The sequence below is a fragment of the Cajanus cajan genome, chromosome 6, assembly GCF_000230855.2.
Source record: "Cajanus cajan strain Asha chromosome 6, NIPB_CcT2T_4, whole genome shotgun sequence".
Taxonomy (NCBI): Eukaryota; Viridiplantae; Streptophyta; class Magnoliopsida; order Fabales; family Fabaceae; genus Cajanus; species Cajanus cajan.
The window spans coordinates 48,750,866-48,777,142 of record NC_138522.1 but is presented as its reverse complement, the minus strand read 5'-3'; the positions used below and the strand labels follow the sequence as shown (position 1 = coordinate 48,777,142).

The 26,277-nt window shown below is 29.9% G+C and overlaps 2 protein-coding genes across 4 annotated transcripts; one reads left to right on the top strand and one right to left on the bottom strand.

Moving 5' to 3' along the window:
• The first annotated feature begins 6,337 nt into the window (after positions 1–6,337).
• LOC109796316 (transcription factor RAX3) lies at positions 6,338–8,365 on the top strand. The gene is made up of 3 exons (XM_020356000.3): positions 6,338–6,731; positions 6,850–6,979; positions 7,381–8,365. Exons 1-3 carry the CDS (start codon positions 6,596–6,598, stop codon positions 8,132–8,134), a joined length of 1,020 nt encoding a protein of 339 aa, XP_020211589.1. The 5' UTR covers positions 6,338–6,595; the 3' UTR covers positions 8,135–8,365.
• Positions 8,366–14,835: 6,470 nt separating this feature from the next.
• On the bottom strand, positions 14,836–25,886 carry LOC109797923 (hyperosmolality-gated Ca2+ permeable channel 2.1). Of its 3 annotated transcripts, none has more exons than XM_020358092.3 (12): positions 25,560–25,886; positions 24,355–24,835; positions 23,581–23,727; positions 22,378–22,441; positions 22,049–22,258; positions 20,727–20,918; positions 18,996–19,294; positions 17,580–17,856; positions 17,111–17,293; positions 16,017–16,250; positions 15,771–15,939; positions 14,836–15,662 (listed from the first exon to the last, which is right to left on the bottom strand). In XM_020358092.3, exons 2-12 carry the CDS (start codon positions 24,630–24,632, stop codon positions 15,580–15,582), a joined length of 2,136 nt encoding a protein of 711 aa, XP_020213681.1. In that variant the 5' UTR covers positions 24,633–24,835; positions 25,560–25,886; the 3' UTR covers positions 14,836–15,579. The 3 variants fall into 3 exon arrangements, with proteins under 3 accessions (XP_020213681.1, XP_020213680.1, XP_020213679.1); XM_020358091.3 differs by having other exon boundaries at positions 17,111–17,389; positions 23,584–23,727; XM_020358090.3 differs by having other exon boundaries at positions 17,111–17,389; positions 25,560–25,885.
• Positions 25,887–26,277: the final 391 nt, after the last annotated feature.

The window sequence follows — 26,277 nt, the reverse complement described above, 5'->3', positions numbered from 1 at the left end:
TCTTATATTGTTGTATTAATCATTTTTGATTGACATAAATTGAAAAGATTCACGTCGCTTAACTAAGTAGTCAAAATTTAAATTTTAACTCTCGCAAATGTAAAAAACTCAAGTTAAGAGAGGATGTCTATTTATTTAATGTCTATCAAATTTAAGGGATAGATTATCTTTGATTTGATGGGAAATACTCCTTGATAATGAACATTTTTTTTATAATATTATATTTAAGTAATTTATTTAATTTTCACTCCAATACAAGTTTTTATTAAAAAAAATTAAACTCACAAATTTATTTTTTCTTTTTCAATATGTCAAAATTCTATCTTATATGTACATACATAAATGATAAAAAAATCTTTCAAGAAAGTTTTTTTAATTTTAAGCAACCAAAATTATGTGCCATATAAAAATAATATTTAATTGTTAGACAACCCATAAACAACATTTATTAGGGATCACCTAGAAGCATAATGCACAATTTTCACATGATTTATCTATAGGATAATAAATAAATTTTGACTTAAATATGTTTTTAGTTTCTTTAATTTAAAGTAAGTTTATTTTCACTCCTTCAAGTTTGAAGTTGATTTTTTCGGTCCTTGTAATTTCAACTTTTTTTTGTTTTAATCATTATACTTAAATTTTTTAAGAAACTTGTTAAATATTATTACATAAAATATACCTACTGATGCCCTTGTTACTAGAAATATCATATTAAGTTTAATTGATATTGCATAATTATTTCAATCTGTCACTTTCAAATATATTATTGATGATTAAAAAAATTAAAATATTTTTTTAAAAAAATTATCAATCTAAAAATAATAATCTTAAATTTGAGGAACAAAAATAAATTTACCTTAAATTTAAGAGTCTAAAAATACGTTTATCTCATAATATTTATTCCTTCAATGACGTGAAATATTGTATGGTTGGTAGGAGATATATGATTAGGGTATCTTTTGTCTTTTTCATGAAATGTTAAAAAAATTAAATTGTTTTTATTGCATAAAAAATTATGTAAGAATTTTATAATAAGAAAACTTACATAATAATAGACTAAAAAAAATAATTTTTAGTTAATATAAAAATATTTTTACATAATTTATTTATTTACTTTCATACTATATAAATATAATTAATATAAGAAAGAGCAATGCTAGTTTACTTGGTGGTCAACCTGCTGCCTCGGTCCTCACGGCATTATTCTTTTATATTGTTGCTTTGTTGGTCATTTGTTCACCAACCAAAAGGAAGAAAATCGTCCAATTTTTTCATATAATTTCAATGTTGCTAGTGCCCTTTTTCTTGCTTCTAGAAATGCTATAACCTTTCAATTTTATAATACATGTTGCGTTTAGATGAATTTGATAGTTGATGATAATTTTCAACATCATGGTTTTAAATTTCTCATTTGGGTGAAGTTTGGTTAGTCAATTACTGACCCCACGAAATTACCACCCTAAAGTTTTGTTTCTTTCTCAAGTCTGACTTGCTCCCTCTCTTTCAAATTCTTAGACTGTGCGATTAATTACTTTTTCTCCTTAATTTTCAGTGTAAATTATACTTCTCTTGATACTCTTTTGTTGTTACGGGCTCATGGCAACACCTTCTCATCATTTTTGTTTCTCATTTTTTATTCTACTATATGGAAGATGAACCTTTTGAAGTACATTGGTTTTTAATATTTTCAAGAAGCTAGCTGCTCTAAAAGATAAATTAAGAGGCTTCGTTTTTAACAGCCTGCCGACGAAGCAAGGGGTGTCATAAATTCCGTTCACAATAATTTTTGAATAGAAAAATATATTTTGATACATACGCAAATATTATGCTGACATCTTAGAAGAAAAAAATAGATATAATAAGTGATAAAATAGAATAAGAAAAAATAAAGAAAAATTAAAAGTGTTGATTAGGTGTTTATAATATTGGCGTCCAAAAATCATTGCTCTTTTTAAAGGTTTTTATCCTAGGGTTTGATAGAGACAAGTAGAAAATAGTGAAGGAACAGAATAAAGGTAGCTCTAGCTTCCATATTTTGAGTTCCTCTGTGTCAGAATTTGGGCAAGTATAACTTAATGTTAAAAGTTAGTTAAGAAATAAGAATTGTTATTACTTTTATACACCATTTATAATTAATATATATATAGTTAATCACTTATACACTGTCAGTGTAAAACTTTTTTACACTGACAACTAATCATATATTTTAATAGTGATATGTCAGTTATTTATTTAACGAGAGTAATTTCAATATAAATAAAAGTAATTTAGCAAATTTTAAAAAGAGCCTTCATTATTTTTAAAATCTTTTATTATCAAAAATTATTTAAATATATTTTTGGTCTCTGTAAAATGAATATATTTTAATTTTGGTGTCTATATTTTTTTTTTCCGTCCCTCTAAAATCTTTTAAACATATTTTTAAAATATTTTATTATTAAGGAGTCTAATTTTGGTGAAATATGTTGAAAAGTCAAAAAGATTACGCATGTAACTCATATCTTTCCTTAAAATAAAATAATTATATTGTTATGTTAGTAGTATTAATTTTTAAAATTAGTTATTTAGTAAGTTTTTATTAGTTTCTTATTTTATATCTTCTCATAATTGATATAAAACTAATGAAATATTTTTATGAGGATAAATTTAAATTTGTTATATTTTGATATTATATGTAATTTTATTCATATGAAAATTATATTATATATATAAAATAAAGTCACATGAATGAAATGTAGAATATAAAGTTTAATTATAAAAACATAGAATTAATACATGATTTATCGTACAATTTTGTAGTATCTTAAAAAATTAGATACGGAACTTTTTCAATATTTTTCTATGGAGACTTTTTCATAATGCATTACCTACTACCAATAACTTTTTGAGGAGGAATATAGCATTGGAAGACATTTCCTGTCCTTTCTGTCATGATCAACCTGAGACAATCTCTCATATCCTTTTAACCTGCAATGTAACACATATGCTATATGGAATGAGTGTTTTCTTTGGTTGAATACAACAACAGTTCTCCCAAAAGATCTATAATGCATCTCAACTTTATTCCAGCTGTTCTTGACTCAAAAGAAAAAACACAAAAATGGAGGGCCATATGATATGTCATTGCTTGGAATATTTGGAATCAGAGAAACGCATGTGTATTCAAGCATAATTAGTTTGTTCAGCAAAAATTAATGAAGGAAATCACCCTCACAGCTTGAAAGTGGTTGAGTGTAAAGCAAAACAATTTTCATATTCCTTTCTACTTATGGTCAATTAATCTTGGCATTACATTTAAGGAAGTACTTAACTGGAACTGATGGGTCACCCTCAGAAGGATTATGTATTCCATGGTACTGGTTGTTTTATGTACCTAAACTGTTATCTATTTTTTGGAGTCCCTGGTTAAAATATAATTTGATATTACAAATTCAAATTAGTTTTAACCAAGGGTATTATAACCTTCTAATTATCTTATGTATATGAGTTTTGGTACCCCTTGTACCTTTATATATTAATACAAATATTTGTTGGCTGATAAAAAAAATGGAACTTTTCCAATAAGTATTTAAAATTTTTCCACATTCTAAGAAATTTTTTTATATTATACTACTAAAATTTTATATTTTTTAAACTAATGATATTAAAGTTTAAGTGATAAGTAGTAGTTCTTTCTATATTCTTTTATCAAATCAACCCCTCAAAATTAGATAAAAACATTTATAAACACATTTTATATAAAATGATTAATTTAACACGTGATTGAGAATTTCATCTATTCCTTAATGTTATAATATGATTAGATCAGATTAAATTATTTTAAATTTAAGTTAAATATAATATTTTTTATGTGTAACTTTTATATAATATAATTTTTTTATACAAATTTGTTGATTAAATACATCATTAAAATTATGAAATTCATACAATTTATTTATTTTGTATTTTTTTTATAACATTGATAAATGAATTATCAAGTTAAAATTTTGTTTAAAAATAAATATTTATTAATCACAATATAACGTGATCATTTAAATATTTGTATTGTTTAAAATATTGGATTTTATTGATATATTATATATTATATTATATTCATTGTGTAACTTATATATATTTAAAATAATATATTAATAATATTATAAATTAATTAAAAAATTTACCCATACATCGCACAGGTTACCAACTTAGTTATATAATGACAACAATAGAATATAAATCTAAATCATACACATATTATTTTAATTTATTTATTATTAAGCCGATTTTAATAGTCCTATTGCCTACTTTTATGTATTTTGTATTTACTTTAAGGTTTGCTCTTCGTGTGACTATCCATAGAGTAAAATAAAAGGCAGAGGTGCAAGGAAAAAAAGAAAAAAAATGTAGATGGAGGATCAATATATTGGTCATTATAATTATATGGTGTATACTTTTTTAATGATTTTTAATTAATTTAATTTTTTTAAAAAAATTAAATATTTAATTATTTTATTATATAAAATAATTTTTTTATAAAGCCTGAAAAAATGCCATATAATTATTTTTTGAATTTTAAAAAAAGGCTCTTATATTAACATGCTTACTTTATAGGATAGTGTTAGTTACATTAGGATTTACCTTATATAACAATATGTTACACCACACTTGAAAGATTAAGTTTATAATAAAAAGAATCTCTTATTAAATATTCTTTAATTTTAATAATAAAAGAAATCATATCATATTCGAAATAGTCATCACACGAATAACTTAAATATTGTCAAACCTTTTTTCTTCTTCGATCTTTTTCCTGTATCTGAATACTACATTTTGACTATTGGAATTAATCTACATCGAATAAAATTATTATCAAAACCTAAACTCTCTTTAATTTGTAATTACTTGCTAAATCATTTGGTCAAACCTATGTGTATGAGTGTATGATTCATCTTCTATGGACGAGACATAAATAGGACATTATAAATTTGTTACTGTTATTTATATATATCTAATGAGTTATTTATGTGTAGTTGGGTTTATTATTTGTTTCAGAATCTAGATGTTATTGCTAACAATAACACATGTGATTTAAAATATATAGAACCTTGTAATATTTCAGAAGCATAAAATTGGATTTGTTGCATGAAATATGCGGATATATATAAATTCAATTTTTTGAACTGATATTTTTTTAGATGTATTTACAGTAACACTCCTTGAGAATATTTCCTATAACTATACATGCATCCCTCCATTTAAAAACATTACACATGCATTTCGAGAGATTTATTTTTTGTTGAAATAATTACAGATGTATCCACGAGATATTAAAGCTATTACACATACACTCCCTTACTTTATTACAAGATCTACATATGTATTTCATATGTTTTCCAAACATAGCACTCATAAAAAATCATTAACGAATCTCAATCAAAATAATTAACGAAACTCACTTAATGAGAAAAATGTGTACGAACGTTAATTACAATGTGTATATAGTTTTGCCCCGGTTGTTTTGGTGGTGCCAATAGGTTTTCAATGATAGAGATAAATTAATGTCTTTAGATTTTGCATTAAAACCCACATGATAACCAAGTAACTGGAAAAATCAACGGAATTAACACCGTTTGTAAGAGAGGAGGTGCATCTATAGGGGATAACAGAAGTTAGGAGGTGCATGTAGCATAAAAGAAAGGAAGGGGTTGCTATTTTTTTTACAACCATATGATCACCGAAGTTAGACTTTTACTGTCCGTTTATTATGATACTAAGAGGTTTACTGATAGAGTTGTGCCATATGTATATATGTCTTTTTTATTTAAAGGTGGGAATATATATTTATATTTATATTTGGATGCATTAATTGTATTCTCTTCAATCTGTCAGATGTGTTTGAATTGTTAATTTTGAGAAATTTCAGCCCTTTCTATTCTTCTACCCAAAAATGGAAGAAACTTTAATTTATCTAACCATATCAGAATAATGTTTATTTGCAAGTTTGAGTGAATGTTAAAACAAATAAAATTTAAATGTTTTAGTATGTCTTCGCGGGGGAAATTTTAAAATTAAGCAATACCTATGGCTGTACATCTCATGATTCCTCGCCAAATGAAAAACTGGCAGTATCCGATATTAACAGAATGTTCCCATAATTAATGCTATAAATTATGGTTTAAATAAGGAGTGCAATGTGTGTACCAATTAAATATATCTTGTATAGAAACAGGAAATAGTGACCAAAAGAAAGAGTCATAAGCATGTCGTATGCTCGTATATCCTTGGACAACGAGGGTCAGAGTGGAGTGGACTTTAAAAAGGTGCAAGAAAATTTGATTCCGGTTTAAGAAAGACAAGAAGAAGGAACCTTATTCCCTTATTCTAGCAGTACTAAATACCTGGAATTTTCTACATAAAACACCTTTCTTTTCTGCCACACCCTTTACCCTTGTATAAAAATTGTACCATAATTGGAATCATGTTTATCCTTTCCCTTTTTTAAAGTAATTAAATAATTCTCTCTCTTCCTCTCTCTCTATTATTATCAACGTAAATAGAGAAGGGATATCCCCAAATAATGAATCAAAGATAGCTGAGAGCAAAGAAAAAGAAGATGGGAAGGGCACCTTGCTGTGACAAAGCAAACGTGAAGAAGGGTCCTTGGTCGCCAGAAGAAGACGCAAAACTCAAATCCTACATCGAAAAGCACGGAACCGGAGGCAACTGGATCGCTTTGCCACAAAAGATTGGTATTACTACTCAAATAGTTAACCCTATTTTTTTTGTCACCACCTCATTCCGTAAAGAAATTAACTTATCGTAGAACATATTCTTTTTTCTTCTCATGTATCTTCATTTCTGCATCAGGTCTTAAACGATGTGGCAAGAGTTGCCGTCTCAGATGGCTAAACTATCTCCGCCCTAACATCAAGCACGGTGGCTTCTCAGAAGAAGAAGACAACATCATTTGCAGCCTCTATATTAGCATTGGAAGCAGGTAGCTTTTACATAAAAAAGAAAAATCTTAACAATATTACTTTTCTGAAATCAACTGTTCTGAAGTAATTAACAAGTTCTTATCCATATCATAAATACTTTAAAAAGAAGAAAACAATCAAAAAAGGTAAATCTATAAAATAAATCTAAACTTTTGTACTTAACTTTTGTAGAAAGTCTCTCATTTTAACCTTTTTTCTTTTTAAATTGAAGCAGACAAGTTAGATTTTAGTATGAGATTTTGTTTTCTTATTTTCTTCGAGTTTGTTTGAGACTTTGAGTACAAGCTTACAAAAAATTCTGGAAATTTTTGTATTAGAAATCAAGAGTTTTCTTAGGTAGAGAAATTTACAAGTTTGATTTTTGCTCGAGGAATGAACCCTTTTGTGTCATGTGACGCAGGTGGTCGGTCATTGCAGCACAATTGCCGGGAAGAACTGATAATGACATAAAGAACTACTGGAACACGAGGCTGAAGAAGAAGCTTCTAGGGAAGCACCGTAAGGAACTTCAGGCACGTAATAAAGGAAACAGTGTGGTTAAGCAGGAAAACAACAATTCCTCACTCTTGCTTCAGGAAAACAGCGCTCAACTACAGCCATGTTGGCCTGTGTTGCCACTTTCACCCTACACAAACCAAACTCCAAGTTTCAACGACCAAGACTCTATCAGAAAACTACTAATCAAGCTTGGAGGGAGATTCTCCGGCGATTATCAACCCATCCTTGATGGGTTGAACAATATTCAGTTCTCACAACAAATCCAAGAGGAGCAAGTCCATGTTGGCTCTTCTGGGTGCATGAACTCTATTGGCAACAACAACCAAGTACAATTTGGTCAGAGTAATAATGAGTACTGTGCTGAGTTGGTGCAAGGACAAGGCACTTTCACCGCAGCAATTGGGGAAATGGTTTCTACTAATAACGATTATTCTCAAAGGTTATTAGGTGGGTTGGAGTTCTTCTATGGGGAGGAAATGATTACCGATAAGATAGTTAGTGGTTCTTCAAGTTGTGAGCAAATTAGTACTAATTGGGGTGAGACAAGTTCTTTGATGTATCCTCCTCTTGTTGCTTCGAATTACGAGGGTGTGAGGCAAGAGATGCCACGAGATTGTGCTTTTCAAGAGTTGAGCTACCTGGGGGCGCCGCAATAGAATATGCATGTGTACATTATTTGTTATCGATTGGTGGAAGTTGGAATTATCTGTATCCAATTGAAGCTGGCAAAAGGGAAGCTTGTATTTGATTCCCATATAAATAATAAAATCAGCTAGAGTTACATATAACTAGCGATATGTATGTATGTTCTCTGAGACTTTCTCATGTGCTGATCCGTTAGTGCCAGTGCAGTTTATCTGATTTGTTTGTGTATTATTTGGAAGTAATTTTGAGAGTCATTTGAGTATATCTTTTTTATGTTCTAACTAGGTATTTTGCAGCACTGGACCTAATTCAAATATACAAATTGGTTCACATTCTTTAGCGGACAAACACAATATTTATTTTCTTTTTAATTACTTCAAGGGTCGCAAGATAAGCATTTGTCAGAAAAACTTGACTATTACTGACATGTATGTACTGTTTTATTTTCACATATTTTTTATTTATTCATATGCCTGCAGAAAGATAAAAATAAATTCTAGGCAAACGGGGAAAGTGCACTATAGAGACGGTGCCATATAGTCTACAGTCATGCCGTTAATAAGTAGGTATAAATATATGGGTCTCTTAAGTTCAAGTTCTTTTTGGTCAAAGAATACATATGATGCGAAGGTCATTTCTATTTAGCATTATTTGACCATCAATAAAGTAACTTTGACATAGTTAAGTAGCTAGCTTATACACATTTCCCTAGTATCTATATTATAGGATATATATAGCAGTCTTCTGTGGGTAAAAAAGCACTGGTAGACCATTATCTATGCTTGGTGTGAGTAGTCTCGAGCTGTTATAACTTGAAGTTCGGTGTCACTGAGCAAATAATTGGTTATGTATAGAAATTAACTTAATTATCATCACTGTTCTACTTGTAATACTTTCTTTGGGGATGAGTTCCTCTTTAACAGTAATATCTAGCACAGTAACACCAATGCAGCTTTTGCATGAACAGTAAAACTGCATTATCGGATTTTTACCTTCACGTCATGAGAGTTTACAATTTACCAAAATATCTTGTGATGATCAAAGAGCTAGACTGTGTGATGACACGTTGATGATCATAGTGTTAAAAACAAAAAATAATACATGTAGTGAAAATGCAATGTTATATTGCATATAATTAGTTGAAATTAATTCGAGACTAGTTTTACTAAACAATGAAAACACTGAAAAGTCATATATGGTTCAGATTTCTTGTGATGTATCTAAGCATGTATTTATAAATTTCATCGTGTATTATTTCAGAATAATAGAAGTATACTACACAACTAGTTATCTTTTGGACGATAATGATTGATTTTTAACCACCAAAAACAATTATAAGTTTCGATATTTTAAACTTCTACTAACAGGTAACAACACATTGTGGAGGTATGTATATTATGTGCTGAAATGCTGAAAGTTCAAGAAGATTCGTCTTACTAGTTGCATATAAATGGAAAATTAATGCTGCCGAAATCTGATTAGTTTATACTTTATACTCCATATTATGTATCTTTACATTTGCGGTAATTTCGAGAAATATAACCTTTGATATATGTTCTACAAACAAGGCATATCCCGCACGTATTTTATTCACCCCCTCCCCCGAGAAAATAATAGAAGATAAACATCCAATTAGCTATTCATAAATGACACATGGAGCTCCTGTGAATTGATTTCCATCACTATAAAAATTCTAGTTTGATTACAGAATTTTTATATAAAAAAAAAACTGATAAAAATATAATATAACATATTAAATTAAATAATTACTACTAACTCAAAACTCATTTATATAAACAATAATACCTAAATTCACATGTATTGAGGAAATTAATTAAGCTTATTTAATTTTATTGATTTTATATAAAAATTAGACCTTATTTTCTAAACTACTCTTAATAATATTTATTGAAAACAATAGTTACATTTAATTTAAGAGATGTTTTTGAAATAATAACATTAAATAGGATTAAATTAGTTAGAATAATTTATTTGTATTTAAGTCAAAAAATTTGAAATACTTTTTTACTAATTTTATATGAGTTTTCAGAGAGTATTATAATATTTTAATGTTAATCGAGATTTTATTACTCAATTTCAAAAGTCAATTTAAGAAGGTAACTACGGATATTAATTTAAAAGGACACTGCTTAAATCATACTGCATATATATTCAACCAATGTGAGATTTTTATGCATACTTTCCCAAAATTACAAAAACTTTTTATTTTGATCATCGCATCGATCCTCACACAGAATGTAGACCTCTCATTTGTGATGACTTTCACTTATTCTTCCATTTAATTAGAGCTTTCTGCCGGTGTGAAAAACAAAGAAAAAAAGATGAAACAAAGAGATGCTTTAGCTTTACATCATCGGTCATCGCATCCAACACAAAAATATTTAGTGTATGGACCAACCGCTACCATTTTTTACTTGTTTGCTCAAAAGGTCAAAGCAATCATTATCATGTTGTAGCTCACACATATCTTGGCTGATCGCGTGTACATATATTTGTGGTTGAATGGTTGATCACAGTTGTACTAATGTATTTTAGATAAATTTTTGTTGACTGTGGATATTGTCAGGTAAGCAATGGTCATGATTTGTTAAATTTGGTTGACATGTGTGAAACGGGGTAGCTATTGAGTTTGTCACCAGTTTCAAACTTTGGCCCCATTTAGTGATCCAACTCCTTCAATAATTATATAATTGTTGCACAAATATCCACCTTAAATCCCTTTCCCTCCCTTAGCTTGTTATTTGCACAGCCTCAATTAATGATGTGAATATAAAGAGAAGTAGACGGGCAAAAATAAAAAGACGATACAGAGAATTTGAACAAATTTTTCTGTAAGTGTTTGTACGAGAAAAATTAAGAAATGAATAAAATATTTTTTCATTAACTAAAAATAACTTATACATAAATTAAAAATATATATATTTTCAAGAAGTTAATATGAGAAAAATTTTACAAATTAGTTTATATATTAATTAATTTTGACTTTTAAAAAAATATCATTTTTTCTTCTCATAAAAAACTTTTGAAGAAATTTAATTATCCAAACAAGTCTTATGTATATTGTATAAGATCAATGGAACTGTTTGTACTAATTACTAATTTTATAACATTCTTTCTAAATTGTTCTTCTTATAAATATTAAAAAAGTAGTGCAACTAAAAAATAATATATTAAAAATGAATATTTTAGGAAAAATATCATTAAATGAGATAAAAATAGTAAAAAATTTCATATTTAAGAAAATTTTTTTTTCACTTATAATAGAGAATATAGAGAGAATATATTAATGATAATCTTCGTTACATGACTATTGGTTCAATTCAAAACCGTAAACAAAGAAATGAGGAAGAGATTCTCTCTATCCGTAAGCTGGGGTTTACCATAACTTGTCTCTCACAAAATATTTAATGGAGTAATAATTTTACGGTCATTAAACAATAGCAATAATTAGTCATTTAGAAATTAACTGAGGACCCAACCTAAAATAGACTCGTTCAAATTATTAGTCTAAATAACTAATGTTCATCAATTAAAATATCATAAATTTTCATACTTGATATTAATACTATAAAATTTAATCAAATAGTTAAGCAATGTTAACTCATAAAATTTTAACAAATATCCTTCACATGCATCTCAAATGCATATTTTAGGCTAGATTTATTGAGATAAAATATAAGTGATTGTTTAATTTTCATGAGATGATTCTGATTTACTGGTTGCGACAAATCCCTAACTCCAAAGAATCCAAATCTAGCATTTTCTTCGGCTCCATCAATATTCATACGTAAAAGCACTAGTACTTTTGCCATTATTATTGTTCTAATTAACTGATGATTCACACTGATAATTTCTATACCCATCAGTAACTGGACTTTATTTTAAGTAGTTAGACATGTAATACTTGTAGCCAAATGAATTCAATTGAAGCACGCCAAAGAGCTAAAAAAAAAAAACATCTAAAAACGCATGCTTAATAAACTATAAGCAATTAGTATTTATTTAAAAAATAAAGTTTATAATATGAATAATTTCGCTCTGTAAAGTAAAGAGGAATATCCCAAAGCCAGAAAAAAACATGAAAGAACAATCCTAGAACATAAAACAAGGATTTAAAAAACTTAACTTGTGAGTTAGCTCATACTTTACAGAAATATAATAATTAAAAATTGAAGAAGAAAACAAAAGTAATTAACAGCGATCCGTGATTGAGGCCATATAGGAAGGGTATGCCCTAACCGTGACAACAGCCAAACGACGACTTCTCTTATCGCATAATTTATCTGTCATTCTTTTTATAATAACAAGTCCCCTTCTCTCTGGATTCTGAATCCTAAGCAGATTTAATTTAAATCTATATCATATAATCAATTGGAATTTGGAATTTGGAATTTGGAATGGCCTTCTTTGTTTATGCCCTGATAATGACACTCACTAACATGAAAACTTGTCAAATTTCAGTCCCACCCTAAGACCTGACAAACATGTTTTGTTCATAGCTTTCACCATGGCTATGGCTGCAGACAATTTTTAATACCGTTTCCAAGAAAATGATAGCCGACCTTGGCCCACACTATTTTTGTGTGTCAAGACTCAAGGGTGCCCAAGATAATATATCATATCTTACAATCGTGATTTATTTTCTTCCACCTTGCCTCATCTTATTTAATATTACTTTTTACGCATAAAAGACATTTTGCGTGCCATGTATAACACTGTACGTTTAACATATAGCTCTCTCTCTTTTATAAAAAAAATTACAAAAACAGCAATGAGATCAAATTTAAGTTCTCACGTTTATCTACAACAACCCCTCAACCACTAGGTTAATTAACCCTAGTGGTTCACTCTCTTTTTAATTTAATTTAACTTCCTGTAAAGAATAACTATCCTTTTTTAGATACACTAAATTGTAAAAAAAAAAATATATACTTATTTTAAATATGAATTTTTAAATAATTATTACAAAAGTTGGCATTTTCAGTTACTCTTTTTTTTTTTTTTTCTAAATGGAAGGTGCACAATTTCACAAGTAACCATAAAAAATTGTCAAAAATTACCATTACATCTTTTATATTATATTGTACTATTGTTAATTTCTAACTACTTCTATATGTAGTAACTTATAAAAAAAATTGTTTAATAAGAAATTATAACTCTCTCCCACTAAATCAACTTTTATGGGGTTAAAATAGTACTTTCAAATACGATTTTATGTGTTTAAGGGGATCAAACTTTGATTCTTAGTTAAAAAACATAAATGTTAACCTATTTTGTTAACGACTTTTAGTAGATTAAAAATATTTGATTAAGTATCGTAATTTGTATGTGTATTTTTTTCATTGAAATTAAATCAGTAGAATTATATTAAATTTTGTATATATTTAAAAAGGAGAGGGAAAAAGATAGTGTATTTTTTCCAAAAGATAGTGTATTTTTCCCTTGGGTTGATCCACTATATTTTTGCCCATTTATTTTAGGGCCGAGAGGGAAAAAGATACTTTTGTTTAATTTCTGAATCGGACCAGAATGCTGGGCTTGATAAGAATTGGATCAGATCCATGATTTGTTGGCCTTCTAAACGGTTCAGCAGAGAACAATAATAGGAGGGCATCGTGTTCGAGCATGTCAATGGTGCTTCGGCCTTCAAATTCCTTCGACTTGGAAGTTTCGGGTATGCTTCTACTCTTTTCTCACTCGATTTCTAATGTCTGACTCTGGAAAGGATGATTCATTCAGATTGACATGAAAGCCCAACCACATTGCATTGCCAGAACTCGTGTTATATATTTGAAAAAGGTTGACCTCCTTACTTCTCTCATGTTACAATCCTTTTGCCGTTGAGCTCCCTTTCTTCTCGGTCCACAGAGACAAAATGTAATGACGTGTGGTGTGCCTATCGTCCTCTATAGATAAAAATAAATTATACGTTTAAATATATTTTTAGTCCCTTAAATTTATGATAAATTTATTTTTGATCATTCAAATTTAAAATTATTATTTTTAGTTTCTGTAATTTCAAAAATCTTATTTTAATCTTTATATTCAAATTTTGTTAAAAAATTTATCAAACATTATTATATAAAATCTACATATTGGTATTCCTGTTGCTAAAAATATTAATTAAATCTAGTTGAAATTATATAATTATCTTAATTAATTACTTTTAAATATTGTTATTGATGATCTAAGAGACTAAAATAATTTTTAAAAATTACAAGGATTAAAAATAAGAATTTTAAATTTGAGGGACCAAAAATAAATTTATCTAAAATTTAAGGGATTGAAAATATATTTAAGTCTAAATTATATTATGCACTGTATTTCGAAAATTTCAGTTCATTTGCTTAAACTGTTTACTCAAATGACCATTAAAAAAGGAATTAGGATTATGTTTTTATACCGTGAGAACGACTTTTATGAATTTCTTTATTGAGAATAAAGAGTTTTTTTTTAGTACAAAAATTTTTAAAGACCTTCTAAACTTGTATTCAAATATACTTTAAATTTCTAAACTTTTGAGTTTTGCTTTTGAAAATAGTAATGCTACACAATGAGACAAATTTTACTTAAAAATTGACAGAATCAATCTTAAAAGTTAAAATGGCATAGGACAACTCCAAACAAATAAAAAGTTATTAGTATAGTGATTGATTAAAGAATAAAAAACTAAAAATTTATTAACGACTGCTAAAAAAAAATAAATATTACTTACATTAGGATCGTAAAAAATACATAGAAGCTCATTAACTTGTTCTTAATTTACATTAGATAGCAAAACTTAGTATTTTGTAAAATAATAAAAGAAAACACGTACTTGAAGCAATACAGATGACAAATACAACTCAAGAACTGGACCCAATAAAATAAGAGAACCCAAAAATTGTTGTCTGTAACTCTTCCGTCCCCATTCTGACTTTGTTTGAGTAATATTTCGCTCTGGTTACAATCAAATACAATGATAGTTTATCGCGTATATCCATAAAACGTAGCCTTTCTCAAAACTGCCTTAACTATCATATCATACATGCTTTATTTACGTTATAAAGAGCATAGGGAGGTGAGATCCTGGTGGTTGATCTTTCCTACAAAACCTAAGTAGAGCATCCGTTTTACGCATTCGAAGAAGCTAAACACGTGACTGGAGATTTTTTACAGATTCACGCGGAGCTGTTACGTTTCTACAAACACGCCCGTGAGCGTATGTACAGTTATCTTATAATGTGCATATTTACAATTACAAAGAACATAGGATAAAAAGCATAAAGAGATATGTTCACTCTGTCGCTCAACAAAACTTTCCGAGAAAAGTCAAATTCCCATTTTCTTCGCAGGTATTCGGAATTCCGATTGCAATTGTTCATGCACCACCCCTCTTTTTGGGGGCACATCACGATGATTTTTGCAACATCTGCAAGCTTAAAAACCTCTAGAATTACGTCCCGCCAAGTACCGGTTTATCCGAAGTCAAATTACGATGAACTGGCCATGATAAATCTTGTTGGCTAATTTCCTTGCCTGAAAATTAAAAATAAACAAACATAGCCAAACCATCGTATTGAGATAGAAAAGTGAAATACAACCCCCCCCCCCTCCCCCACCCCACCCAATTAGATGGAAGCAAACCTGGCTCCACATCTTCTGGAGTTCGAACAATTTCCCTTTCCCCTTGATGACTGCTGAAACATTCGGATTGAGAAGAACTAGTGAACTGGCAGTACGCTGAATGTAATTGTTCAAAAATCTGTTCTATTCTCCCACAACGCTCATCTTTCCGATCCATATCAATAAGAACCTACAACAAGCCCTCAATTAGTTTTAATGGGTATAATGAGAAACAACGGAGCGGAGGGGGAGGAATAGTGACAGCACCTGTGTTGCGTTGTTCTTGAATACTGGGAGAAATCGCTGCCTACAATATTGGTGAAATAGAACGGTGCAAATCAGCAGTGGAATGGTAAATCCAGATGCAACTGTTGAGCGTTTTAGTCCAAAAACCCCGAGTGCAATTACTTGAGCGAAGATCAATGAAACCACCGCTGTGTTGTGAGCAATGGGCCAGAACTGTCCCCCGCTATCATATTTTCTAATATATACATTGAGAATCTGAAAATGCCAGTGTTAAATAGAACCTTTTTTTTCTTACATGATAAGAAAATATTATTAAGCATCAAGAATTCCTTCCACGTCATAAAACATTATCTCATTTCCTTGCATGCATGAATAATGGTGCATCACTCTAATTTGACATCTACATCACTCCTTTTAATTTCTCTGCACTAGGTGGATTTAAGTGAAGAAACTGCTATTATACAATAATACCAAATAATTAAATTCTATATCCAGCCAAGGAATCAAGTCGTACATAATAAGTTTTTAATTTCCGAAGTTGCTAAGTTCCTGGTCTTGTCTTACGCTAATAATTCCTTCAGGTTATTATACAATTTCCCACCTTGTAGCCAGCCCGATTCAATGTACCATAATGCACTGATGCCCCTGCTACATGTAATTCCGTTTTAAAATGGACAGGGAAATAGTGGTCGCATCCACGAGATAAACCACAGGATGCCAGAATAGTTGCTCAAACTCGGAGTGACACATAGATATTGGGCTAAAACCAGGGTGAAATTGCATTTAACATTGTTAATTTCACTAGGGAAAAGGTGACACCAACTGTGGATTTATATAAATAATTCAACACCTTATCTCAATTTTACCCTAATAATTAATTGCATAAATATCGCATTATAAAATTGCTCGGAAACTGTCACCACGTGAAAATATGTAGTTTGAAACGGATTTCTAAGTCTATTAATGCTTAAAATAAAGCAGTGTAAAATAAATATAAAATAATTTATATACCCATGTAAGAGTAAATGCTTATGCTTATATATAAAAGAATTGAGCACAATTTAACTTCATGATGAACAAAATTAAGCTGACAAACACATGAAAGAAGTACTAACCTGATTTCGATAAACGAGGTAGGCAAGTACAAAGTAAAACAATAAGAAGGGCAATATTAGGGGTGCCAGAATAGAGCAGGTGAACCCAAGGAATCCAAATAGTAAGATCCTTGGAACTTCTGTATGGTATGGAAAAGTTAGGTTGCCATTCATTGTATCCTCCTTATACCCAAGTATGAATCTCTGGAACAAATTGCAGAAAAGGGGAAACAGTTGCATGATTTCAAATGCCAGACTAGCCCAACCAGATGATAAAACATATGTTGTGAAAAAGGTAGCCTGAATGCAAAAAGCCATAGTAAAGTGAATAACTGATCACGGAATAATTACCAATTCATCTGTTCTAAAAAACTGAAGAGAACAAAAACTTAGTTCAGTGATGCTCAAATCTTTGATGTAAATTTAAGTCCACACCAAGGATGCTTAATTTACAATATACATTTGTCATTAATGAATCTGGGTATATCACCTGCACTGGGACCGCCTTGGCAAGTTGGGCAGGTAGTTCAGTTATACTACTAAAGACTGCGAGTTGGCTGATAACAGATCCAGCAAAAACATTAACAAAAAACACATTCCAAATTGTGAAGTACAGAACTTTGGTGCATGCACTCAGCTTCCTTCCACTACGAGAAATGGATCCCTCTACTGTTGCAAATAGCATCATCATTGGTGGAACAGCATATAAAAATAAAACCAAAATCACACTTGGCAAGTAACCAGTCACCAGCTGAATCACAAATTTCCTGGAGAAAAAAAAAACTGGTTCAATTTACAATAAAGTGTATAACACTTCAAAATTTAAAATTACCAAGCTAACCTTCAACATCCATGCACGAATAATCATCATCAACAATTTATAATAATCCTTATTTTCTAAGAAAATGTAACTTACAGAAGAACAAACTTCTGACATTCCTTATGTGTAATTCTAGTGTTTGAAATGAGATATATATGGCACGGCACTTGATTTGGGATAAGATTACATACTTGATTAGGCATATATATGTGTAATTCTATTTGATTAAAGCAATTGGGTCTTTGAATTAGATTTCCTTAGCAGTTAGCAGATATGTTGAGAGATTGGGTAGCTTTGCTGTGTTCATTTTCTCTTTTTCCTTTGTTGTTTCATGTTTTGTTCTTATGCCTGGGAGGATCCTTCATCCTCCCATCTCTTTGAAATTTTTTTCTGTCTTCATGAATTATTCTTTTATCAGGGAAAAAAAAATCAAAATGTGTATCTGTAAAATTATAAAATCAATTTGGGTGAAGTAGAAGGACAAACAGTAAGCAACTTCAACTAGTATTTGAATAAACAGACACCATTTCTACAAACAAGCAGAGAAGATGGCAATAACTTACAAGCTTAATATAATGAGATAAAATCATGGAGAAATTACAAAGAATGAATTCTCAGTGAAAATATTTCAAGTTTAGGTAATACTAATAAATAATCAAGTCAATAGTGGTTATTGATTAACCGTCTTTCATCATAGTTAACTTGAGTTGATTGTTCCGAATGGAAACATATTTATCAAGAATTGCAGTTTTGTATTTCTTTATAGTTCTTAAAAGCCATTTTGAAGATCTGCTCAACTTGAACAAATTCTTTGATATCATCCATTGATAAGTGCATGTTGGAATTACAGGCTTAACACTGTAATTTGTAGAGTAAATAATGTTTAGATATCAACAAATGTGCAAAACTTAATTTGTGGTAGGCCTAGGATCGTATATGGGTTCTAATACAAAGCACCTTTGTTGCTCAGAGAAAGGGTGTTAAACGAAGTTCCACACTTAATTTATCATGCATAAGCATTTATTTCAAATTGTAATCCATATATATTGGGATAAACTTGTCCCTTGAGTAAGTGCAACATCTTACTTTTGAAGTGTCCCTGCCAGAAAAGGGAACATTTTTTCAAGCTTTTCCAGTTGAGTCAAGCCTTGGGCGAATGTGACAGGGATAAGGAATACAAGCACAAAGGTGATAGAAGCAGCAAATATAGATATCTTCCGGATCCAAAGTTGCCTGTATGGTATGCAAAGGTTGGACCAGTAAACATCCTGTGGTTCAGGAGCTAGGTCTGTGACCCATAACATAGGATTTGCTGTTTGGAGATTTTGGGCAACCGTAAGAGCAGCATACCGACTTTTAAAGAACACAAAAGCAGCTGCACATTCCTGTATTAAAGACACAAAAGTGTGTATTTTTTTTTATTAAATGAGCATAAATTTTTAACATCACATAAAATGTGATTCTAGACCAAAAATAAACAAGAAAAGCAAAACCAATTCTTTGTTTACTTCTATAACTACAGTATTCCCAGTGACTGCTTAATTTGTTGGTTAATACACAAGTCATAAACATTACAAGTATTTTAATGTATCTGACCACCAGATCCAGCAGCACAAAGATAAGAGATATAGTCAGAGCCAAATAATAAACTTTAAATAGATTCACAAACCAGTGCAAAAAATATGCTAAACCTTCAAATATGTTGAAGAGGAATGTATCTAACACTAATATTAATTGAAATTTTATTGGAATCATAAATTTTGTTAAGTTGCACGTCTCATTTAATGACTCTCTCCTTATTTAGTTGTGGAATCCACTAAAATTTGTGATTTCTAATAAATTTCAGCCAATAGTAGAGAGATTAGAAAGAGTGTTACTCACATTCCTCATATATTGAACATTTTCTTAAATTTCTTAGTTTTGGATATAAATCTATCAACATAATACACTTTAATCTTCGAAGAATTACCCCAAAGGAAACTACTTGTCACCTATTTTCCCCCTAAATAATCCAACCTATAGTATCCTTGTCCAAGACCAACTCTCATAATAATTCAAAGTGTTAAATTGATGAATTAAAATGATTTTTTTTTTCTCTCAAGGCTCCCTTAAGCTAGAGCCCCTAGGACTTGGAGTCTAGCTAATGCACATACCCACTTTACCAAATACTAAAATTTAATTTTTAATAATAAATAATGGGAACGGCAAGATCAAACTCTTGAATAGTTAAAAGGCTTAAATACTATGCTAAGAACCAATTCATTCTAACAGCTAAAATTGTTAGGGAACGATTTTAATTCTGCAGACTTGTAAGAACAATGCTCCATTGATGATGTTTTCATTGTTTTGTACCTGCAAGTTACATTAGTAACTTGGCTTTTCTATATTCACAATAAAAGGTAATTATACATCATGTTGGAGACCTAGAAAAACTTTTAATAGAATAGTTTAAACTCTTCCCGGGTTTAAGATTGAACACAGGTCAAACAGTGTGACAGAAGAGAAAATAATTCCATGAATAACCAAAAACCAAACAGATATTAAAGAGGTTCACATGTCAATATTAGATCAAGAAATTTCTTAACATGGTAGCTCAACAGATCATAAAAATGAAAGAGGTTCACATGTTATTAAAATATCAAACAGTGCGGCAGAAGAGAAAATAATTAAGTGAATCACTAAACATCAGATAGAGAATAAGAGGTTCACATATCAACATTAGATAAAGAAACTTCTTAACATGGTAGTTTACCAAATCATAAAAATAAAAAAGGTTGATGTCATAATTATATAAATCAATCCAGCAAGAAAATTGACCTTTTTTCGTGCATTAATATGCAGGTCACTGTAGCCTGATCTCCCATGCATACTATCAATATCATTAGAAATAATCTTAAAAGAATTAGTGGATCCTCCACAGAAGTAACATTGCGCAAAGCTTGGCTTACATGTTGGTTGCACTGAACCACAACCAGAACTGAGCATCTTACACATATATTCTGCATCATCCTGGGGGGAAAAGATTAAAAGAAACAAAAGTTTAAATAGCAGTCATGCAACAGAGAGAAGAAAAAGAATACTAAAAGTTTATATTATTTTAAAAAAAACTCTAATGATCATAAGTGATATATAAAACTATGATCACAAAAGAAATAGGAAGTCTTTCGTACTTGTACTTCTGGAATCATAAATAAAAGCCCAATTAACCCCCTTAAATAGGGAATGACACCGTAGATATTAAATCCCACTAACATGGTACAAATGAAATCCAATAACTGACCATGATACTTATTCAGGAACTGAAGCCAGTCAAGGACCTTAGATTCTATTAGATATAAAATAACTCATCATAAGCCTTCATTTGATAATTTAAGTTTTTTAGAGCATTGGTTCTTAACATACAGTGCCATAACCTCTAAAACCAAGTGGTCATAATCGCTGCCTACTCTTCTAAACAAAAGCAGAATTTAAGCAGAAGGTATGATAGATTTATGCATTATCCACACTTCTAAATTTAAAGGACTCTTGTGTGAGGGGGGCATGTTAGATATAAAATCACTCATAAGTCTTAACCAAATAGTTTAATCACTTGAAAGAGTTGATTTTTGATAGTTTTATACAAAAGAGATTTACTAATTATTTTGCATTGCATTGAAAGGCATTGATACATAGAGAAGGATTTGATGATAATTTTGCCATGTCACAAAGGACACCAAAATGAAAAGTGAGGCATATATCAAAATGTTTAGAAAGCAATTAGGAAATTATGTCAACTAAATAAAATTCCTTGGGTTTGCATGATTCCTTCAAAGAAAAAACAAAGTACAACAATAAAGTTCCATACCAAACAACCTAATAAAGACCAGAAAACTAATTAGAAAATGAAAGAAAAGCAGACACTTATTTCTATAATGTGCCCACATATAAATTTGTCTTCCTTGAACCAAATAACCAAATTCCTGTCCTATCGCATATACACATTGACTGGTTTGAAAATATGTAGGTGTGAGAGTACATAAACAAATTAATAAAGATAGAGACAAAAATTACATAAATATTAATTTGGAAGAAAATAAAATATAACATGATATCCTAATCACAATAAAGATATAAATATTTGAAGAAGCTAAGAGGCAGACCTTCAGTTTTTGAACTGCACCAGACTTGTACACTATTTGGTGTGACAAATATGTTGATGAGTGGTAAAATGAGAAAAACTTTTTCACTGTATCACAGTATGATTGTTCTGGAGACCATGGTATTCCTCGGACAAGAATTGCAAAATGACTAGGATTTGGTGGTGATGCAGTAATATGTGTTAGCCGCAAATTACTGATGCTCTTGTATTCCTAGATATTATTGCCACTTGATTAGTCATATTTAAAAGTGCAACAGTAAAACAAAAGCTATTAGGTCACTCTGAAAACAGGCAGAGAAATTAATCATGCAGGTGAACACAGCTCCTTACACGGTAAAGAAGAGAACAAGCTGTTAACGTTATGATGTATAACGCGAGACAATGAGCCCAAAGCCTGAAATCAAGCAATAGAATAAATAGAACCTTTACGTAACCAATTTGTAGGAGTATTCCTGATTAAAATCATCACCTATCCATGCATTAACATCTAAAATGGAGTGAAAAAATGTAATCTATACTAATATTATACCCCTTTTAATAACCACCTTTGGTCTCCACATTTAGTAGACCATTATGTCCTTTTATTATTAAAAAAAAATCAAAAAAAAATATTTCTTTTAATAAATACTATTCTCTTTTAATAACTACTCACTCTACTATTTTTATTACTTAACTATTTTTGTTACTTAATCTCAAATTTTATTTTATTTTAAAATAATATATAGAGGCATAGAATGTCTCAATCAGTAGTAAGAATGATTCCTATCCGGCCAATATCATATCCAGTTTCTGACTTTCTGTTGGGAGAAAAAGTTAAGCTCTCCCAACTTAACAATATTACTTAATTGCACTTCTAACCCTTTTTAATTTAGACAGTGAGTAATTTCCAATTTTGAGCCAATTAAACTTTTTTATTTAAAAATTAATTAACTTTACAATTATTTTCAATTTTTTTTATCTAAATTTCTCAAATTATTACTTTCTATCTAATATTTAAGGATCTAATATCTCAAATTATAATTAAAAAAAAAAGTTTTAAAATAAAATTTTAGTGCAATTTTGGTAAAGCTAAAAGCTTTGATAAGATATATGAAATCATGATTTCAATGAGGAATTTTGAGATTCTTTTTTTAATTTTGAGTAAAAGTTAATATTTTGGTTAATAGATTTTGAACAAAAGAATATTTAAAGCAATTTAATCGATTCAATTTTTAAAAAAATGAGTAGAAAATAGGAATTTGAAGTTTTAAAGTAAATAAATTTAAAACTGGTTAAATTTTTTTTAAAAATACTTAATTAGTTTAAAATAATAAAATATTAAAATCATGTGTAATTCAAATTAAGGGAAAAAAATATGAAAATCATGGACTGGACAGATCCAAATATTTTAGAGCATTGTTCATTCTTGCTATAAAATATCAAGAAACCTCTTCATATTTTCTATTGCTTATTCATTGTTTTCTCAGCTTGTTACTGCCTATTTGAACTAAACAGACATGTTGAAAATTTTTAGAAAGAGGATACGGTTCTTACCACCTGGATCCTTCTTTAACATTCTCAATGGTGAATACTTCGAGTGACTCAAAAGGTATATTCTTATGTATTCTGTCCTGACCATAATAATTCACTGGAAGCACTAGAACAATACAGATAACAGCAGCAACAGAAAAAACTCGAATGCTGAAGGAGAAAAAAGCAATTTCAACAGTTAGTGAAGAACTAAAGCCACAAAATATATGTACTTGCACTCTCCAACAGCATATATACATGAGCGTACACACACACATATATGTATGTATGTATATGTGTTGAAGTGTGACTTTTTCAACAGTATCCCACTTCAGACTTCCTGATCAATTTAATTGTTTAGCTTCATTCATTTCAGAGGCTCAAACAAATCTTAAAAATGTTCTGCAACACATTCAGCATTTTAATAAATATTGATCAAAGAGTTTTTGGGTGTATAATGCCAGATTGCCGGTGCCATGTTATCAGAACATGTATTCCTAAGCATATGATTATCAGGTGCATCCAGAAAGAAGACTTCAAAAACAAATATATATATATATATATATATATATATATATATATATATATATATATATATATATATATATATTTATTTATAATTGGGCATAATACCATACGATATATTCACTTCTACTTATCTAGGATTAAGATACCTACACTCAGTAGGTTGGCATCTAGTGGATTTCAGATTAAAACAATATAAGCATTTCACTATAGTCTGGCACAGTATAAGACATGTAGCTGTGAAAAGTTTCAATTTTAAAATGATTGAACAACCTGAACACAACCATCCTGCTAAAAACCACAGCATCCAAGCCCCCGATAGTCAGTAGTTCTTCCTGAGTTGTTTCCCATGCTTTCATTACCCACGTAGGAGAGGGGACAAATCTTTCCAAACAAACATCATGGCTTTTTGAACGGCGAGAAGCTAGCTTTCTTCCAAAGTACACATTGACATTGCTGGGCTGTTTCCTTAACACAGAGTAGAGTGAAAAGAGCACCACGCACACAGTAATATTCATTCCAGCAGAAGTCAAAAGAGCAGCGAGGTCCATCTCTGCCTACTAAGGCAAACTTGACAGATCTAATTACCCAAGAAAAAGGCATAAGACATCAAAATCTATCCATCACCTGAAAGAACAATACTCCAATTGATATCTCAATAAGAAATGGCTTTTGGAGATGTTTGGGAATGCAACATTGCAAAATCCTTTCCTTTATTTGGTTAACTTTCACCCTTAAACTGCGTGAATTTTACCTGAAAACAATAGGCAACAATACAGAGAAGCAAAGGATTGATGTGAAGAGATTGATCATTCATTTAAAATTAACACACAAGAAAAATCCAGAGAATTGACGAATGCAAAGCAGCATGAAATATAGTATTATAAACCTTTTATCTTAATAGAAAATACTTGCTTGCAATTTACCAAGGAATACTAGAGGGTCTAAATAATTCATAAATGTGATATTGTAACTATTCTGTTTAGTTTTCATGAAATTGGAGTCAAAACTTGTGTAGTAAATCACTATATAGAAAAATTAAATAAACTTAGGCACCTATTCAAACATCCAAAACAGGTATGTCATAGATATAACCAGGCAAACTAACATTGTTTTTGGAACCTATGATTCATAATCACATCACCATTAAACCAATTGAAATTGCAGTCACCGTGAGTCAGGAGAGTAAGCAAAACAGCACAATTGATGGAATGAAAAAGATAGGTATGTACAAAGTTGGCAACACTAGCAAATCAAGATGCATGTCACCACTTGAAAATATAGAACATTGTGAGACACGTATTTTATACTATTGTTTGATGTTGATTGAGTTATAATACATGTATATAACTTGTGAGTATCATGTGTACACATGTATTTCTAATGAGGAGATGAGTGACCGATCAAATGTAAGGTTTCTTCTATGTTACGTAAAACAGGGGAAGAACGAGAACAAAAATATTCGACGAAGAAGATACCTGCATAAATAATTAGTTGGTGAAGAGCGTAGAATTAGGGGGAAAGTGGGGGAAAAGCAGAAGGTTGCGAAGAAAAGAGAACGAGGACGGGTTTCGCCTTCACGGAAAGGTTTTACACAGAAACCGGTTCAGGGGAAACCCTAACAGTTTTTGCGTTTTTTCTTAATGGTCTTCAAATTTGAGAAAAGAGGGAGGATTAACAGTTAAACGTGGAATCGCTTCAAAAACGTGTTATTTGCCTCCCTCCCTCTCTCTCTCTCTCTGATTGCAGGCGCCAGAAAACATACAAATGGCGTGAGTAACGGATTCTCCACGTGGCCAACCCACAATGCCAAAATTGCCACGAAACTTATCTCCACATGGCCAACCCATGCATCGCCTCTTTGCGCCCCTTATTAATTATCAAATCATATTCAGTGTTACGTCATCACGAGTTTTTCTTTTTTAAAGTATATTATATATGTCAGTAAGAAAAAATGCACTCCATGTTTGCATTATATTAAAATAAATAAATAAATAAATAAAGAAAAAAATGAGAAATTACTCATAAAAAGTAATTATTGAAAAATAAACAAAAAATAAAATGATTCATGTAAAAATAAAAATAAAAATAATTATTGAAAGTGATATCCCTTTTATATATTAGTATAAATTTATTAGTTTCAAGTTCTTAAATTTGATTAAAAAAATATTTTTTCTAATTTTTTAAAATAAAAGG